Source organism: Lepus europaeus, chromosome 4, assembly GCF_033115175.1.
Source record: "Lepus europaeus isolate LE1 chromosome 4, mLepTim1.pri, whole genome shotgun sequence".
In the NCBI taxonomy this organism is placed as follows: Eukaryota; Metazoa; Chordata; class Mammalia; order Lagomorpha; family Leporidae; genus Lepus; species Lepus europaeus.
The window spans coordinates 56,785,971-56,805,671 of NC_084830.1; the positions used below are offsets into that span (position 1 = coordinate 56,785,971).

At 38.6% G+C, this 19,701-nt stretch overlaps 1 protein-coding gene across 2 annotated transcripts in view; it reads left to right on the forward strand.

Annotated features, from left to right (window-relative positions):
* The window catches only part of RMDN1 (regulator of microtubule dynamics 1), a 34,815-nt gene extending 15,114 nt beyond the window's left edge, over positions 1–19,701 (forward strand). Inside the window, exons 4-10 of one of the 2 annotated variants that reach the window (XM_062188293.1) lie at positions 408–567; positions 7,308–7,397; positions 11,736–11,791; positions 13,678–13,765; positions 15,952–15,982; positions 19,007–19,140; positions 19,579–19,701. In XM_062188293.1, the coding sequence (XP_062044277.1) occupies positions 408–567; positions 7,308–7,397; positions 11,736–11,791; positions 13,678–13,765; positions 15,952–15,982; positions 19,007–19,140; positions 19,579–19,617 (598 nt within the window). In that variant the 3' untranslated portion in view covers positions 19,618–19,701. The remainder of the gene's footprint in view (positions 1–407; positions 568–7,307; positions 7,398–11,735; positions 11,792–13,677; positions 13,766–15,951; positions 15,983–19,006; positions 19,141–19,578) is intronic. The other variant, XM_062188294.1, reaches the window with a different exon arrangement.

A 19,701-nucleotide genomic window follows, 5' to 3' on the forward strand; every position in this document is an offset into this window, starting at 1 on the left:
CACTGCCTTCCCGGGCCATAGCAGAGAGCTGGCCTGGAAGAGGGGCAACCGGGATAGAATCCGGTGCCCCAACCGGGACTAGAACCCAGTGTGCCGGCGCCGCAAGGCGGAGGATTAGCCTGTTGATCCACGGCGCCGGCCGTCAAGTACATATTTTCTATGGTGTTTTTATTTTAAATACTACAGGTAAGTTAATGTTTGTGAATAACAATGAATATTTTTATAAAAATTTTTGCAAATAACAGTTCTATATACAAAAAATTTAGCATTATGAATAATGATTTTGGATATCCTGTTGCTTGTTATTTCGTAACTAAACTGTGAGCTCATAATGTATATATTAGTGAGGTGTGCTTTAATAATTTTTAAGTATGAGCTGAAATAGTTGTTTTTTCATTTCAAATTAGTGAAGATGCAGAGTTACTGTGGCGTTTGGCACGGGCATCACGTGATATAGCTCAGCTTAGCGGGACCTCAGAAGAGGAGAAAAAGCGATTGGTGTATGAAGCCCTAGAGTATGCAAAAAAAGCACTAGAAAAAAATGAATCAAGTTTTGCAGCTCATAAGGTGAGTTGCTTAAAGTGACTAAGCTGTTGTGTACTGAGGGGTACATTGCTGTGTAATCTAATGTACATAAGGAAGAAAAATTCTATTTTTAAGAAGGGAAGAAATTTATTTTTATAACATTTTTCAAAATAAGTAGTTTTTTGCTTCTTAAACATTTAGTTTACCCTCATTAATGTTTGATAAATTACTTTTCTTAATGCTTAATTTTAAACAAATGTGATAATCATTTCATTAATTTCCTATTTCTAGAAATACAAGCACTTGTCAAAAAATTTCTCATTTTTATCACATTATATTTCTATTTTATGTAGAAGTAGTAATATACCAGTATATATTAAATACTGAGACTGACTAGTATATGACTTTTTTATTTAAAGATTTATTTATTTATTTGAAAGGTAGAGTTACAGAGAGAAGGAGAAAGAGAGGGAGAGAGAAATGTTCCATACACTGGTTCCTCCCGAAATGGCCACAACAGCTGGAACTGGGTTAGTCCAAAGCCAGGAGCCAGGAGCTTCTTCCGGGTCTTCCACATGGGTGCAGGGGCCCAAGCACTTGGGCCATCCTCCACTGCTTTTCCAGGTGCATAAGCATGGAGCTGGATAAGAAATGAAGCAGCCGGGACTTCAACCAACACCTGTATGGGATACCATCACTGGAGGTAGTGACTTTACTTGCTACCCCATAACATCGGGCCTAGTATATGACTTTTCACATGTAACTTAGCTAGTTTCTGGATTTTCTAGGGGGTTTAGAACAATGTTTTTCCTGGCTGGCTTAGTACAGCAAGATAAGCCACTACCTGTGGTCCTGGGGTCCGATATGAGAGCTGGTAGGAGTCTGGCTACTTCCAACTCACCTCCCTGCTAATCTGCCTGGGAAGACAGAGGAAGATGGCTCAATATAGAAGACTCAGAGATACAACTCTATAGATTCCTGGCATCAGCCTGACCCAGTCCTGGCTATTGTGGCCATTTGGAGAGTGATCAGAGGATGGAAGATATTTCTCTATTTCTCTCTCTCTCTCTCTCTCCCTCCCTCCCTCCATCCCTCCCTGTCTCCCTGTCTCCCTCCCTCCCTCTGTAACTTTTCCTTTCAAATAAATCTCTACAAACAAAACAAAGTATTTACAATAGACTAGGGTGAGTTTAGGGGAGGTTGTTAGCATCTAGGGTTAGGACATTTCTTAATCACATTGGACTGCCCTTGGTAAAGCACTCCCTCCCTCACTGAGTCATTGTGACAGCCAAATTCTTCTTCTTTTTTTTTTCTTTTTTAAGATTTATTCTTATTTATTTGAAAGAGTTACAGAGAGAGGCAGAGGAGAGAGAGAGAGGTCTTCCATCGGCTGTTTCACTCTCCAAATGGCCACGACGGCCGGAGCTGAGCTGATCCTAAGTCAGGAGCCAGGAGCTTCTTCCAGGTCTCCCACATGGGTGTAGGGGCCCAGGGACTTGGGCCATCTTCTGCTTTCCCAGGCCATAGCAGAGAGCTGGATCAGAAGGGGAGCAGCCAGGACTAGAACCAGTGCCCATATGAGATCCCAGCTCTTCCAGCCGGGGCTTTAACCCACTGCGCCACAGCATCAGCCTCCACAATCAAATTCTTAACCCTCAGGTTTCCAAATGCTGTTTTACGTTTAATGTCCTCCCTCTTATCCCAATAGAACCACTGGTGGCCAATATAAAAGGATAAAACAAATTCTTTTAAATTTGAGGCTTTCTTTTATAACTCAGAATATAAATAAATATTTATATATTCCATTTTTGTAAATGTTCTTTGTGCACAGCTGTTAGGAGTATCTTACAAATGTCATTTAGAGCAAGTTGGTTGATAATGTTGAGTCTTCCAAAATCTTATTGATTTTTTGTCTGCTGTTCTAAAAGTTACTGAGAGAGGAGTGTTGGACTGTCCAAGTATAATTGTACATATGTCTTTTTCTTTGCAGTTCTATTAATTTTTACAGTGTCTACTATAAATATTTTAAAGTACTATATTAGGGATATAAACATTATGTTTCAGTTTTCTTGGTGAATCAACCCCTTTATCCTTGTAAAATGAATCTCTTTATGTCTAGAAATATGCTTTGTTTTACGATCTACTTTGATATTAATGTAGGCAGTTTCTTTTGATTAACGTTAGTATGGTAATCCTTGTCTTCACTTGCTTTTTTCCTTGCCTGTTCCTGACCAATATCATTTAATTTTTAACTCAGAATTTGTGTCTTTTAATATGCATTCTTTATAGGCAGGTGATAGCTCTTGCTTTTATTTTATTTTCATGTCTTTGGTAGCATTTTTATTAAAATATACTTTGCATTAATAAAATTCACAATTTTATAGTATACACATAGTGCTTTTTAGCATGTTCACCATAGTGTACAACCATCGGCACTGTCTAGTTTGAGAATACTTCAGTTACCTCAGAAAGTAAACTGTAGTACATTACCAATTACTCTGAATTCCTCCCTCCTCCCACTCCCTGGCAAGTACTAATCTACTTTCTCTATGAAATTGCCAATATGTTGCCTTTTCTGGTCTGACTTCTTTAACTAAGTGTAATATTTTTAAGATTCATCCATGTTGAGCATGGACAATAATTCATTCCCTTTTTTTAGCTGAGTAATATTCCATCAAATGGATATGCCGTTTTTCATGCATTTATCAGTTGATGGGCAGTTACATTGATGGGCAGTTACATTTTTTCCATATTTTGTTTGTTATGAATATTCTTGCTATAAAGACTAGTGTGCAAGTTTTTATGTGGACACCTGTTTTCAATTTTTTTATTGAAGTAAGTTTCAGCCATGGTCAGATCAACCAGATAGAAAATCAAAAAAAAGAAACAACAGAGCTCATTGACATTATAGACTAAATGGACCTAACAGATATCTACAGAACTTTTCTTTCTTTTCTTTTTTTTTTTTTTTTTTTTGACAGGCAGAGTGGACAGAGAGAGAGACAGAGAGAAAGGTCTTCCTTTGCCGTTGGTTCACCCTCCAATGGCTGCTGCGGCCGGCGCACCACGCTGATCCGAAGCCAGGAGCCAGGTGCTTATTCTGGTCTCCCATGGGGTGCAGGGCCCAAGCACTTGGGCCATCCTCCACTGCACTCCTGGGCCATAGCAGAGAGCTGGCCTGGAAGAGGCGCAACCGGGACAGAATCCGGCACCCTGACTGGGACTAGAACCCAGTGTGCTGGCACTGCTAGGCGGAGGATTAGCCTGTTGAGCCACGGCACTGGCATATCTACAGAACTTTTCACCCCACAGTTGCAGAATATACTTTCTTCTTCTTTTTTTTAAAGATTTATTTATTTATTTGAAAGTCAGAGTTACACAGAGAGAGGAGAGGCAGAGAAAGAGAGAGAGAGAGAGGTCTTCTGTCCTATGGTTCAATCCCCAGATGGCTGCAATGGCCGGAGCTGTGCCAATCCAAAGCCAGGAGCCAGGAGCGTCTTCTGGGTCTCCCATGCGGGTGCAGGGGCCCAAGGACTTGGGCCATCTTCTACTGCTTTCCCGGGCCATAGCAGAGAGCTGGACAAGAAGTGGAGCAGCCGGGTCTTGAACCGGTGCCCATATGGAATGCCGGCACTTCAAGCCAGGGCATTAACCCACTGCGCCACAGCACCAGCCCCAAAATACACTTTCTTCTGATTAGTGCATTGAACTTTCTCTATGATAGACCACATACTAGGCCATAAAGCAAGTCTCAGCAAATTAAAAAAAAAAATTGAACTTATACCATGCATCTTCCCTGATCACAATGGAATGAAGCTGGAAATCAACAACTGAAGAATCTCTAAATCACATGTGAACACATGGAGACTGAAGAGCATGCTCCTGAATGAACAGTGGGTCAAAGAAGAAATCAAAAGAGAAGTCAAAAAATTTCTGGAAATGAATGAAGATGATCCGTACCCCCATGTTTATTGCAGCTCAATTCACATTAGCTAAGATATGGAATTAAACCAAATGTCCACCAACTGAGGACTGGATAAAGAAATTACGGGATATGTACACCATGGAATACCACACAGTGGTAAAAGAAAAAACTGGGTGTCATTTGCAACAAAGTGGATGAAACTGGAAAAATCATACTTAGTGAAATAAGCCAGTCCTAAAAGGACAAATACCATGTGTTCTCCCTGAGCTGTGATAAGTAATAGAGCACCTCAAAGGTAATCTATGGAAGTAAAATTGACACTTTGAGATGAAGTAACTTTGAACAGTCTTTGTCTGGACTGTTGAGGAACAGTTTTTTTTTTTTTTTTCCCCATACTATTTGTTGAACGCTTAGTATAGAGTTAGTAATATGTGTATAAATTTATTGAAAATAGATCTTATTAAAAAAATAATGCGAATAGGAGAGGTAGGAAGAAGTATGGTGGGAGGAATCACTATGTTCCTAACATTGTATTTATGAAATGCATATAGTTTGTATTCCTTAAACAAAAGGTTTTTTGGGGGAAAAAATACAGTCCTGACCTGCATTCTGACACATGACTGAATTACTTAGAAAAATTTTGATTCTTTTAGATTTTGCTTTAAGGTTGGTTAGGCAGAACTAGCGCAGTATTTAATCTAGGATTGCTGTTTTCCCACAGTTGCTATACCCAGCCCTTTGTGCACTCTGGGCTTCTAGTCCTTTTAGGTAGCTCTTTTCCTATTTTGACATAGTTTTTTCACATACAAGTGGTGCTCTTTATTCAGGTGAATACTTGGATGCCTTTCACGTTTTTCTGGATTTTTAGCTCTTGAGGGGGAAGCATTTTCCTGCACAGTTTTCTGTCCTGCTAACTCTATCCATAGACTTCTGGTTTTATCTCCTCAAACTAGGGAGATTGTCAGCATTGGCCTCTTTATACTCTCCCTGGGCTGCAGCATGAAAATCTCTCAGTAGTTAGGTGGGGCATTGATGATGCTCATCTGATTTGTTTTAAAAAGATTTACTTATTACTTATTCATTCATTCATTTAAAAAGCAGACAGAGACAGAGTGAGAGATATTTTCCATCTGTATGCTGCACTACGCAAATGGCTATAACAGCCAGGGCTTGGCCAAGCTAAATCCAGACATTCCATCCTAGTCTTCCACATGGGTGACAGGGGGCCAAGTACTGTAGCCATCATCCATTGCTTCCTAGTTACATCAGCAGGGAGCTGGATTGGGAGCTGAGTAGCCGGGACTTGAACCAACATTCTATAGGATCCAGAGCTGCAAACCAGATCAGGAGCATAGTAGCCAGAAGTTGAACCAGCACTCCATTATGGGATTAGCAGAATTGCCAGTAGCAGCATAACCCACTGTGCCACACCACCAGCCATTTACTCATTTCTTGTCTCCAAGGTGTCACTGTTGCCTTGGTCTAATATCTTGAAAATCTTTATTTCTTACATATTTTCTACCTTTTTTTCTTTTGTAGTATTTCAGACAGAAGGGGAACTCTGGTATCTATTGCTCCTTCTTGACTAGAGTATCTATTTAAAACAAAGCTTTTCTTTAAAAATGCCAGCTCACTAAACATTTTGGAAATTGAAAAAATTACAGATATTTTGGAAACAAAATCTGTGATCACATCATTTCTTGCTACTATGATCATTAATGAAGAGCCTTGTAAAGTAAATGACAATCTTGTCAAGGGTAAAATTTTTAGGATTCATCTTTAAGCTTGAGTTTGCTTCACATGGATATGATAGTTAAATGCACAAAGATGGTTTTATCCTGAGCTCTGATACATTGAAGCAGATCAGACACCAAGTTTGAAACACTGTATGACCCTTCAAGTCAACTTGATTCAGCCAACTGGAAAGCTGCCAATGGAATTTAAATGAGCATATAGTCTATAGATCCGGGTGTGTGTGTGTGTGTGTGTGTGTGAGTGAGTGAGAGAGAGAGAGAGAAACTATACTTTTTTTTTCAATTATATCAGAATATAAAAGATTTTAGTGGATAGATTTAAACAAAAGTTGTGTTAAAGTCATTTTGGTTGTTTATTATAATTCTGCTAAAAACAAACATAAAAGAAGGGGCATTTGCTTAGAGCAGCTGTTGTATTTAATAGAACTCGAAAGCAGAATGCATTTGGCCTTAAGGAAAAACATGATTTGATTGTGCTGAGGCTTCCTCATTGTCTGTCTGCTGTTAACTGCAAGTCTTTATCACAATAAATTTTTCTCTCCTTTCTTATCTTAAGTCTAGTGACGTTCCACAGCACCTGAGCTTATGAAGCTTGTATACTGTTTAGTTTATTTCCTGGGGAATAAACTCAGATTGTCTAAATTTGGGTCTGTTGTCCAAATATGGCTATGGAGACAAGGTCACAATAAAGTGATGTGGTTGTTCTTTCTATAATAAAGCAGATATAGGAGAGGCAGCTTCCATAGAAGAGAATAATGGAAGGTGAAATGATGATCATTCAAGTACAGATTTTTCTGTATTTTTACTAAGATCATAAAAATGATCCATATTCCTCTTTTGTTGGTAATTTAGATGATTCACCACCTTTTATCTTGTATTATTCTCTATACATATGTTCTGTCCCTAAGATCCTGGAGGCCCATGTCCACTTTGCCTTGTAGTGTACACTTTGCTTTGTAGTATCCACTACGTTTAATACAGCCTTTATGCTCAATATCTTTTTATTGAATGAGAATGACTTTAGAGGAGTAGACATTGTTTTCTTGTATTGAATGGAACATTAAGAGTAACTGCCCTTATACCTCTTTTTTTTCTACTTTTAGTGGTATGCCATCTGCATTAGTGATGTTGGAGATTATGAAGGTATCAAGGTTAAAATTGCAAATGCCTACATTATCAAGGAGCATTTTGAGGTACTATTGAATTATTGAAATTTATGAATTTTAAAAGTAAGTTATTTTTCTGAACAGATTTGTTCCAGTTACCTATTACTGTCTAGCAAACTACTTAAAACTTAGCAGTCCAGAGCATTGACAGTTATTTCTTAGAGTTCTGTGAGTGCTTCTGCTTTTCTTTGTTTAGCTGCAGTTACTTTGACAGCTACATTCAATGCGTATGTGAGCCTGGATTGTTCAAGATGGCCTCTCTTGGAGCTGGCTGCTGTGGTGTAGTGGGTAAAGCCGCTGCCTGCAGAGCCGACATCCCATATGGGTTCCAGTTCATATTCCGACTGCTCCACTGCACCTGGGAAAGCAGCGGAAGATGGTTCAAGTGTTTGGGCCCCTGCCCTGCCATGGGGGACCCAGAAGAAGTTCCTGGCTCCTGGCTTCAGATTGGCCCAGTTCTTGCTGTTGTGGACATTTGGGGAGTGAACCATTGGATGGAAGATCTCTCTCTACCTTTGCCTCTGCCTCTGTCTGTAACTGTAACTGCCTTTCAAAAAAAAAAAAAAAAAAAAATAGCCTCTCATCTACCAGAGTTTCTCCCACTTGTTTTTTTCCCCTGTTTAGTAATGTAGCCCAGGCTTCTTTACAGCATGCTAGTTGGCTTCCGAGAATGAACATTTGAAATGTTCCAGTGTGCAAATTTGCATTAAGCATCTGCTTGCATCCTACTTGCTGATACCCTATTGCCCTAAATAATCACGTGGCTAGCTCAGTTCTTTCAGAAGGAACCAGCTGCACAAGGCTGAAGACCTCAGTGTGGTCTATAACAATGTGTTTAACCTATTTGACATACCACTCCCAATAATAATCATCCCTTTTTAGATTATACACTGTGTGTGTGTATTCTGCCTGTGTGTTGTGGTTTATATTTCTTCCTGAAGTTAATTTACTTATTTCTGCAAGTTTCTTGTTAAGCTGCTAAAAATTCTGTAGGAGTCTTTTTATTTCATATTGTTCATGCACACTACTCCATCCTTAAAAAATAGTACCATGATGAAACCAGCATTTTTATTTCTCTTTTGATATTGCAGATCATGTAAAAATACAAAGGAAGAAAAAAGCAATGTAAAAATTCATGGGGATAGCACTGGATGTTAACTTTGTAGAATTTTATGGTTGTAGTCTCAATTCCTAGTTTATATAACAACTGCTAAAAAGGAACATTTGGAGACAGGAAACCTAATTCTTATGTAGGCATCAGTAGAAATATGTATATCTAATTACATTTTATAATTTACATATTTCACATTTTCGGATGTTTGAAATGAGATTTATTATGTTTTCAGTGGTCTCTTACATTATAATTGACATTGTTTTTTTCTTTTTAATTTTTTTTTTAAGATTTTTATTTATTTATTTGACCGAGTTACAGACAGTGAGAGAGAGAGACAGAGAGAAAAGTCCTCCCTCCACTGGTTCACTCTCCAAATGGCCACTACGGCCGGCGCTGGGCCGATCCGAAGCCAGGAGCCAGGTGCTTCTGCTGCTTCCTGGTCTCCCATGCAGGTGCAGGGGCCCAAGCACTTGGGCCATCCTACACTGCCCTCCCGGGCAGAGAGCTGGACTGGAAGAGGAGCAGCTGGGACTAGAACTGGCACCCATATGGGATGCCGGCGCCGCAGGCAGAGGATTAACCTACTGCACCCTGGTGCCGGCCCCTTCTTTTTAATTTTTTACCTAAAATAATGGTGTGAAATACAATTTTTAGAATTTTAGATTGAGTGAAAAACAGCAATTTTCTTAGTGGCAATAAGTAAATAGCTTAATTATTTCATGCCTCAGGATATAGAAATTCATAACTTCCAATGTGAACAATGAAAAATTGCAGAAAACATTAATGAGATGGCTATTGATTAAACAAAACAACTACAGTATTTCTATTTACTTTCAAGTGTATATGTGTAAATATACAAAGAATGAATAATATTTAATATTTATATACCAAAAAAGTCATTATAGTACTTCTATTTTGAATTCCATTATCACGTCTGAAGTCTTAAGGAATTAGCACCTGTGAATTGGTTTTGGAAGACATAATGGGAGGAAGGATTATAATGAAAAGGCTTTTTTTTAAAGTAGTCCTTCTCAAACCCTTCCCATAAGAAAACTAAACCCTTGTGCCCCAGGACACCCACTGCATGTGACGAATTATCTTTTCTCCATGCATCTCAAGTGGTACTGGCTCTATATTCTCTTTCACAGGAGATGGAAGAAAATGACTACTCCTACAAGTTTATGCAGCACTCCAATTGGGAAAGGTTGCTTAGTATTTTAGTTATAAGTGAATACTTTAAAATGCATTGTGCTATAATCATATCGCTGTATTGAAAGAGAGGTAAAACAGCTCAGTGCTGACTTTTACCCATATTAGGTAAGCAAGATTTCTGCCAAGTTATTCTTGGTCAGCTTTATTCAAGCAATTGTCTCTACTGCTACTATGAACATTAATTAATGTAAGCTGGGAATTAAGTTCCTGGTGTTACATTATGAAAACAGGAAACTGATGGTGGTGATACAAAATATCATTACATGAAGCATCTCCTGTTATTTGCTCATTTTAACCACAAACTTATGAGGTAGTTGTATTTCTATAATTCAAAATTCAGTCTTAGCAAGAATATAAAATATGTTATGTTCAACAAATTAGAGGACACTGAGCTATGAACCCTGGCAGTCTGGCTTTAGAGTACATGTTCTTAACTATTATAAATTTGTGCAAATGTGTATCTCAGGCATTAGCAAACTGAAAGTGAAAATGTGAGATTTTTTTTTTTTTTTTTTTAATTTTTTTTTTTTTTTTGACAGGCAGAGTGGACAGTGAGAGACAGAGACAGAGAGAAAGGTCTTCCTTTTGCCGTTGGTTCACCCTCCAATGGCCGCCGCGGTAGCGCGCTGCGGCCGGCGCACCGCGCTGTTCCGATGGCAGGAGCCAGGTGTTTATCCTGGTCTCCCATGGGGTGCAGGGCCCAAGGGCTTGGGCCATCCTCCACTGCACTCCCTGGCCACAGCAGAGAGCTGGCCTGGAAGAGGGGCAACCGGGACAGGATCGGTGCCCCGACCGGGACTAGAACCCGGTGTGCCGGCGCCGCTAGGCGGAGGATTAGCCTATTGAGCCGCGGCGCCGGCCGAAAATGTGAGATTTTATAAAAGCATAAACTAGCAAGTCTTAGTCTTAATATTTTAAATAGTCTTATTTTTATCAGGGTTAATGTTAATCTGTGAGATTTCCTTAGTAGCTTTCATAAAAGTAAATATATAGATAAATATATAAAATATATATATAAAATACATAAATATATAAAATGAGGAATTTCTTTAAAATTATTCTGTAGTTTCTGCATTACACTAATTCACATAGTAGCAAATCAGAGTTTATCAGCATATTTTACATTGTATATATAATTATTTGATTCACATTTTCTATGAATAAATAGTATTTTCCTGTAGTAAGGACAAATAGGAAGTTGAACAAAATTCCCATATAAGAAGAGATTTTCTAAAATTATATACTTTTAGCTTTTCTTTTAGTGAATAGTTTTTTTCAACATTCAAGATATGGCCAAAATAATAAAAAAAAAAAACATTTATTTTTCCTTTAAGAAAGAAACATTGAAAGTTATATATTATTGCTTTTTTAGAAATTAGATTTATATATTTTATGATTTTTCTCATGCTTATAGGCCTTGCCATCTGTTTCTAAACCTTATAACACAGTAACCTTAGTACAAATCATTAATAGTGTATTGAGACAAAATTAATCATTAAAGAATCAGGAGGAAGAAAGTTGAAATTCCTTATAGAAAAATTGAAACATAGAGCTGTGATTTTTTTTTTCTTTATAATCATGGCTTTTTTGTTTAAAAATTTATTTTATTTGTTTTTTTAAGATTTATTTATTTTATTTGAAAGAGTACACAGAGAGAGAAGAGGCAGAGAGAGAGAGAGAGAGAAAGGTCTTCCATCTGCTGGTTCACTCCTCAATTGGCCGCAACGGCAGGAGCTGCGCCGATCCTAAGCCAGGAGCCAGGAGCCAGGAGCTTCCTCTGGGTCTCCCATGCGGGTGCAGGGGCCCAAGGACTTGGGCTATCTTCTACTGTTTTCCCAGGCCATAGCAGAGAGCTAGATCAGAAGTAGAGCAGCCGGGACTAGACCCAGCATCCATATGGGATGCCGGCACTTCAGGCAGGGTGTTAACCTGCTGCACCACAGTGCCAGCCCCTAATCCTGGCTTCTTTAGCAGACACAGTAAAGCATTTACTGTTGTTTAAGGAAAAAAAATGATTGATTTTTCTCATTTCTTGATAGAAAGCAATTGAACTGAATCCCAAGGATGCTACTTCGATTCATCTTATGGGTATTTGGTAAGTGAACTTATATTTAAATGGTATTTAATATGATTTTTCTTTGTTGTACATATAAATATTTTGTGATGTATAAAAAGCAAAATGTGGGCCAGCGCCGAGGCTCACCAGACTAATCCTCTGCCTGCGGCGCCGGCACCCCGGGTTCTAGTCCTGGTTGGGGCGTTGGATTCTGTCCCGGTTGCTCCTTTTCCAGTCCAGCTCTCTGCTGTGACCCAAAAAGGCAGTGGAGGATGGCCCAAGCCCTTGGGCCCTGTGCCTGCATGGGAGACCAGGAGGAAGCACCTGGCTCCTGGCCATTTAGGGGCTGAATCAATGGAGGGAAGACCTTTCTCTCTGTCTCTCTCTCTCACTAACTCTGCATGTCAAAAAAAAAAAAAAAGCAAAATGTAAAATATTTAAAAATACTGACTTTAGAATGTTGAATCCATTAATTTACACTTATGGATGGAACATAATAAATTTGTGAGTATATTAAACATGTTACTGAGGTCATTTAGAAACATATACTTAGCCTAAAAAGGCCTTAAAATTTTTTGTTAGCCTGTTAAATCCCTTTTGTTGTGAGACTGTTCTCATTTACCATGCTAAATAAAATTAGGTTAGTCTTTGTAAAATAGTAGGATGCCCCAAGAAGATCTTCCTATTTTTTTTTTTAAAGATTTATTTATTTATTTGAAAGTCAGACTTACACAGAGACAGAAGGAGAGGCAGAGAGAGAGAGAGAGGTCCTCCATCCATTGGTTCACTCTCCGATTGGCCGCAATGGCTGGAGCTGCACCATTCGGAAGCCAGGAGCTAGGAGCTTCCTTCTGGTCTCCCATGTGGGCCATCTTCTACTGCTTTCCCAGGGCATAGCAGAGAGCTGGATCAGAAGTGGAGCAGTGGGGACTCAAACTGGCGCCCATCTGGGATGCCAGCACTGCAGGCGGCCGCCTTACCCACTACACCACGGCGCCAACCCCAGATCATCTTATCTTAAAGTGTATCAAATACAGTCTTGACTCATCTGAGAAACAATATAATCTGCCTTTCAGTAACTTCCCATTTTCATGTGATCCTATGTCCAGTATAGATCATAGTTTTGCTGGTGTGTCAGTACATCAGTGTGTTAATCTTGCTTGTTTAAGAGTCTTTCTTGGAGATAGGTTGGTCACTGTTTTCTTTGGGTTTAGACTGTAGAACTAAGTATTTAGTGTCATTCAAAAAAGTAAATGTAAATTGTGCTGTATCAAAAGTCTTTTAAAAATGAAATAAGTATCTTTCAGGATAAAGGAGATGATAAAGGACATAGTAAATTAGCAGTGATTGAGCGAGAGTTACTAAGTCAGTAAGTAAGCAGGATGGAGACAGTCTGTGCCTCAGGAGTTCAGAACCTTGTTAAAGATGGAAAACTTTTTCCCATACTTATTTCTGAAACTTCTAAATGTCTTTTGATGTTAACTATCTGTTTTACCTCTTTAAAAAAGGGGGGCTTAAATTTTTGGTTGCTATTGTTATTTATGTACATCTTGTTTAGTTTTGTCTTTTTTTTTTAAGTTTTTGAAACTTCTTTTGAGTTTTTCTTATGAAACAATTAATAATGGTATTATCTCAGTTTTTGTATGGAGTAGATGGGAGAGCATCATTTATTCTAGCACTGGTACAAAGTGAGCATTCAATGGTGGATGATACATTGTAAATATATATAGTATTCAATATATCGATATTGTGTTCAGTATTGTACAATATTGATATTGTACAATATTGAATACAAAATATATTGTATTATCATTACTCATACTATTCTTTCCTGTTTATATTTAATCCCTACTAATGGACCATATCACTCTTTGGATAAAAGAAGATATAATTTTGAATGTAAATGTTATTTTATTTCTCCGTAGGTGCTATACATTTGCTGAAATGCCTTGGTATCAAAGAAGAATTGCTAAAATGTTGTTTGCAACTCCTCCTAGTTCCACCTATGAGGAGGTAGTATGATGTCCTTTGTTAAGTTAGTACCAATTTCTTAACTACAGCACCATTCTTCAGTGTCCACACATATGGAGCTGATTCAGTGAGGGACTTGTCCAAGTTACTAATGACCTAATCCAAAGGCTTAATACTTATTATCCATGACTGGTGAGTGTTTTTTTTTGTTTTTCCTTTAGGTGAGTGGCTAATAATTCTAGTACATAGTCAACTAAAATAGCTCATAGCTAAAATCTACCTAAGTTTTGTGTTTGAAATCAATACCATAAAAATTAAAACATGTACCCAGCATGTTTTAGGTGCATTTCACACAATAATACAGTCATTTAGGAAAACAAAACATCTGTTTAAGTTAATAGAAGAACAACAATTACAACATTTTATTAAAAGGGGTTATGGAAGGCTCACATTCTCTCATATTTTCATATAGCCTTTTGCTTTTCCTGGTAAGAATGAAACTTGAGGGGCAAATGGTTGGCCTCATGGTTAAGATGCTAGTTATACCTGCATCCTATACCGGAGTTCCTGGGCTCCATGTCAGGCTATATTCTTGATTCTAGCTTCCTGCTAATGCAGACCCTGGGAGGCTCAGGTGATTGGGTTGCCATCCACTTGGGAAACCTGGAATAAGTTCCCAGCTCCTCAAGCTGTTCCCTGCTGGGAGACCCTATGGGCATTTGGGGAGTAAACCACCAATGGGAGAGAGCCCTCTCTCCCTCCCTTACCTCTCAAATAAAAATAACCATTAATAAAAATTGAAAGGGATTTCTGGCTAAACTCTTTGGGCTTACTCATCACAAAATTTTCTGAATAAGGAAATAGGCAATAAAATAAATTCCCAATACTTGTATCATAACAAGGAGTTCCTGTGCTCTCTCCACCCCAGGACACTCTGGTGTTGATTTGATGTTTAGAAAATAGTTCTATGATTAGAACACAGTTGTGAAATATTTTAAACATAGGTTTTTAAGAATTTATTTGAAAAGCAGAGAGACCAAAGAATCTCTCATCCACAGGTTCACTCCCCAAATGCCCACAACTACCTGGGCTTAAGCCAGGCGGAAGCCAGGAACTAGAAACTCAATCCAGGTCTCCCACATGGATAGCAGGAAAAAATTACTTGAGCCATCCACTTCTGCTCCCCAGGGTGCATATAGCAGGAAGCTGGAGTGGAAGCAGAGCTGAGGAGACTTGAACACCCAGCCTGCCAAAATGGGTTGTGGGTGTCTTAAGCCCTGGCTTAATTCTGGTGCCAAATGCCCATCCCATATTATTATTAAAAAGAATGCATCCCAAGGAGAAAAGGATACAGTCAGCTGTACGCTAACAGATTTGTAATATTTCTGAGAAATGTCATTAGATAATGCATTATAAAACACTTTAAGTGGGACTATATTAGCAGTTAGATTCACAGCAACATTTTTTTTTTTTTTTTTAAGATTTATTTATTTGAAAGTCAGAGTTACACAGAGAGAGGAGAGGCAGAGAGCGAGCAAGCAAGCAAGAGAGGTCTTCTATCTGCTGGTTCACTCCCCAATTGGCGGATTGGAAGCCAGGAGCCAGGAGCTTCTTCCAGGTCTCCCATGTGGGTGCAGAGGCCCAAGCACTTGGGCCATCTTCTACTGGCTCTCCCAGGCCATAGCAGAAGAGTTGGATCAGAAGAGGAGTAGCCAGGTCTCAAACTGGTGCCCATATGGGATGCTGGCGCTTCAGGCCAGGGCGTTAACCTGCTGTGCCACAGCAATGGCCCCCACAATAACATTCTATTTAGAAATTTCTGTAGACTTTTTACAGAATTGTACAGCCCTTTTATCACTGAATAAATTCATCTTTTGATAATATCTGGTTTTTACTAGTAGTCACAGTTAGAATTTAAGAGAAAATTCAAAATAGTTAAGTTATACATGAAAATGTTCCTTTTCTGTACATGATGCAGGTTTGGTAATGATGCTAAGTTTGGTACAAGTTGGAAGAAAACAATCATTTGTGGTCCACACATTGTAATGTTCTAATTAGTCAACAGTATTATGTTCAGTTTAGCTATGTTAACTCTCATTGTAAAAAAAATTGGACTTCAAGGTGACTTATTTCCTGACATTTAATATATTAATAGACCTTTGAGAAATATTTTTAATATTGAGTCAGTTTTAATCCTTTTCCTAATGTTTGGTCTCTGTTTTTAACAGGCATTAGGTTATTTTCACAGGGCTGAACAAGGTAACATTTTTTAATTTCACTTATTAATACACTTAAAATTGCATGAATGTTGAATATATAGTAAAATTTTTTTTAAAAGATTTATTATTTGGAGGTTGGCGCTGTGGCGCAGTGGGTTAAAGCCCCAGCCCATATGGGTGCCAGTTTGAGTCCTGGCTGCTCCACTTCCAATTCAGCTCTCTGCTATGGCCTGGAAAAGCAGTAGAAGATGGCCCAATTCCTTGGGCTCCTGCACCCATGTTATTTATTTATTTCAAATAAATAAAATAATTATTATTTTATTTATTTGAAAGGCAGAGTTACATAGAGAAGTAGAGCCAGACAGAGAGGTCTTCCATCCCATGGTTCACTCCCCAAATGACCGCAACGTCCAGAGCTGAGTTGATCTGAACCCAGGAGCCAGGAGCTTCTTCCAGGTCTCCCACTAAGGTGGCAGGGGCCAAAAACTTGGGTTGTCTTCTGCTTTTCCCAGACATTAGCAGGGAGCTGGGTCAGAAGTGGAGCAGCCAGGACACGAACCAGTGCCCATATGGGTTGCCAGCGTCACAAGCAGTAGCTTAACCCACTATGCCGCAACACCAGCCCCAGTGTAGTAAGAATTTTTAAAACAGGAATTTTTCAGTTAAGAGCACCTGATTAGGAAATAGGCTACTACTGAATTAGCATTGTAATTCTGGAATGAACTTTCATTTGATGTAATTCAGCCTGCCTTTTTGAGAGGAGGCTATGTCAGGTTGACTGCCTATTTAAGATTACACAACTAATTAGAGGCATTTAAATGGGAACCATGGTTTTAAATCAGGTTAATTTTTGCTCAGTTGAAGATATTTTGTGAAAAAGAGTTTCATGTTATTTTTTAAAAATGATTTATTTATTTGAAAGGCAGAATCACAGAGACAGGAGAGACATGCAGAGGGACCCTCCACCCACTGTTTCACTACCTAAATGGTTGGGGCTAGGCCAGGCCAAAACCAGGAGCCAGAGCTTCTGGGTTCTCCCATGTGGGTGCAGGGGCCCAAGAACTCGGCACATCTTCAGCTGCTCTCCCAGGCATATTAGCAGGGAGCCTGGATAAGAAGTATAGTAGCTGGGACTCGAACTGGTGCCCATATGGGATGCTGGGACTGCAGGTGGCAGCTTAACCCTCTGGGCCACAGCACTGGCCCCAGTTATTCTTGTTTTGAAAAAAAAAAAAAAAAAAAAACAAAAAAGAAAGACTGGCCCTACAAACTATCACTGGCCTATCCTGAACTTATCCTTCTTAATATTAATAATACTTGGTAAGGAAGTAAGAGACAGAAGCATGTTGTCAAATATCAAATACACCATAAAAATCACTGCAGCTATATTCCTATAAAATTTAATCATTGGGGCTGGTGCTGTGGTGTAATAGGTTAAGCTGCGGTCTGTAGTGTGGGTATTCTATAGGGGCACTGGTTTGAGTCCCAGCTGTTCATTTCCAGTCTAGCTGCCTGCTAATGTGTCTTTTATTTGAATGTGCTTATGTGTAAAGAAGTATGATAATTTGGGTTATGGGCAAATTGAGTAAATTCTATCCATGATAAAATATATTTTAAATATAGAGGGCTCCAAATTGTTAGGAAGACGCTGTTGAGAATGGAAGTTAGCAAGATAGTTCTATGCTTTCATTCATGGACCTTTTTTTTTTTTTTTAAGATTATTTATTTATTTGAGAGGTAGAGTTAGAGAGGGAGGGAGAGACAGAAAGAAAGGTCTTCCATCTGCTGGTTCACGCCTGAGATAGCAGCAATGGCCACAGCTAGGCTGATCCGAAGCTAGGAGCTTCTTCCCGTCTCTCACTTGCTGGGTGCAGCGGCCCAAGCACTTGGGTCATCTTCCACTGCTTTCCCAGCCCATAACAGAGAGCTGGATCAGAAGAGGAGCAGCCAGGACATGAAACGGTGCCCATATGGGATGCTGGCACTACAGGAAGAGGCTTAACCTACTGCACCACAGCGCCAACCCCTCATTCATAGACTTTTTAAAAATCGTTGTTTAAATTTTGACACATGACAATTGTACATATTTAAGGGATTCAGTGTGTGATAGTTTGGTATACTTATATATACATGTATATACACACACACACACAGTATATACTGATCAGATCATGGTAGTTGCTTTGAACTCTTCTAGTTATTTTATCTGATAAAGTGTAAGCTATAGCCGTCCTAGTGTCTAGTACATTAAAACTTACTCCTCTTATCTTAACTATTTGTTGGTACCCATGATCTCACATCCTTTCATTTCCTCTCCCTCTTCACAGCCTGTTACACTGTGTCTGGAACATAACATGCACTCAATGAATGAACAAATCATGATGGTATATACATAGATAAATCTGATCATTTACTTAACGTCAGGTCTACTTAGCCATAGAGAGAGTAAGAAACAGCTTCTGCTCTTGGGACTTTATAATGGAAAGAAACATGAACACGACTAAATGTAACATAAGAATGAAGAAAATGCTTTATTAAGTGTACAAACTTTAAAATACCATGAGAAACCAAAGGAGAAAAGCAGCAGCTAACAGAGATTATACCTGGGCTGACCTGGAGAGTGAATAGGATTTTAAGAGAAAAGATGGGGAAATTATTTGGTGAGAGAAAAGCATGAACAAAAAGCCTATGAATGTGGAGGTAAAAGAGTTATATTCCAGACATTGTTTTAGGCACTTGGGATTACAATAGGGAACAGAATAACTAGAGAAAAAAAATCACTGTTAGGAACTTATATACTATTAGGAAGCTCAACTTCTCACTTACAAAAGAGATACCTACTTTATAAAATTATTATGAAATGAGGAATATGTGTAATAGAGTGCCTAGCACAGAGTAGACATTCAGTAATGATTATTTTTACAGATATTTCAGTTATGAATAGCCAAACAAAAGAAAATTCAGTTATCCTTATCCTTTATTGACCACACAAATTTATTAGAATTTAGACCAGTGAATTAAACTTCTCAAAATAAAAGCAGCAAATGTTGTTCCTTTTATACAGTGGATCCAAACTTCTACAGCAAAAACTTGCTGCTTTTAGGAAAGACATACCTGAAGCTACATAACAAAAAACTTGCTGCTTTGTGGCTACTGAAAGCCAAGGACTATCCTGCACACACAGAAGAAGATAAACAGGTAAAACCATCTCTGGTAAAATAAGGCAGATGGATTAGCATTGAGGCACTATTAAACAAAGGTGAATTTAAGATCTTTAAAAGTGTACTTGTCCAAATGCATTCCATTTCAAATGTGAATTCATTGACATCTGTATCACTACTATATAGATTTTAATGAGCAAATGTTAGAGGAGTTGCTGGCTGTAGTACAGAATTGGTTTTGTGTGACACATATTGAAGATGAAGTAAGATGTTAGCAACGTGAAAATCAAGGGTTGTGTGCTAAAGTGTAAGAGTTCTCTGAGAATCTCGCCCAGTCACTGTCAAGAAATTCTTACAGTTTCCTGTCCTGGTTTCTGGAAACTCTTAGAAACCAGTCTACCTTAAGAACTTAAAATTCACAAGTTGATCTCCAAGCGGTGTGGTTTTATTTGTAACATGTATTTTTCCATTTTAGATACAGACAGAAGCTGCACAGTTGCTTACAGGTTTGTGACAAGAATGGATAACTTTTCAGAGAAGACAATATGTAAAATACCTAACAGATACTGCCTTTTCATTGAATTATAAAGATAATACA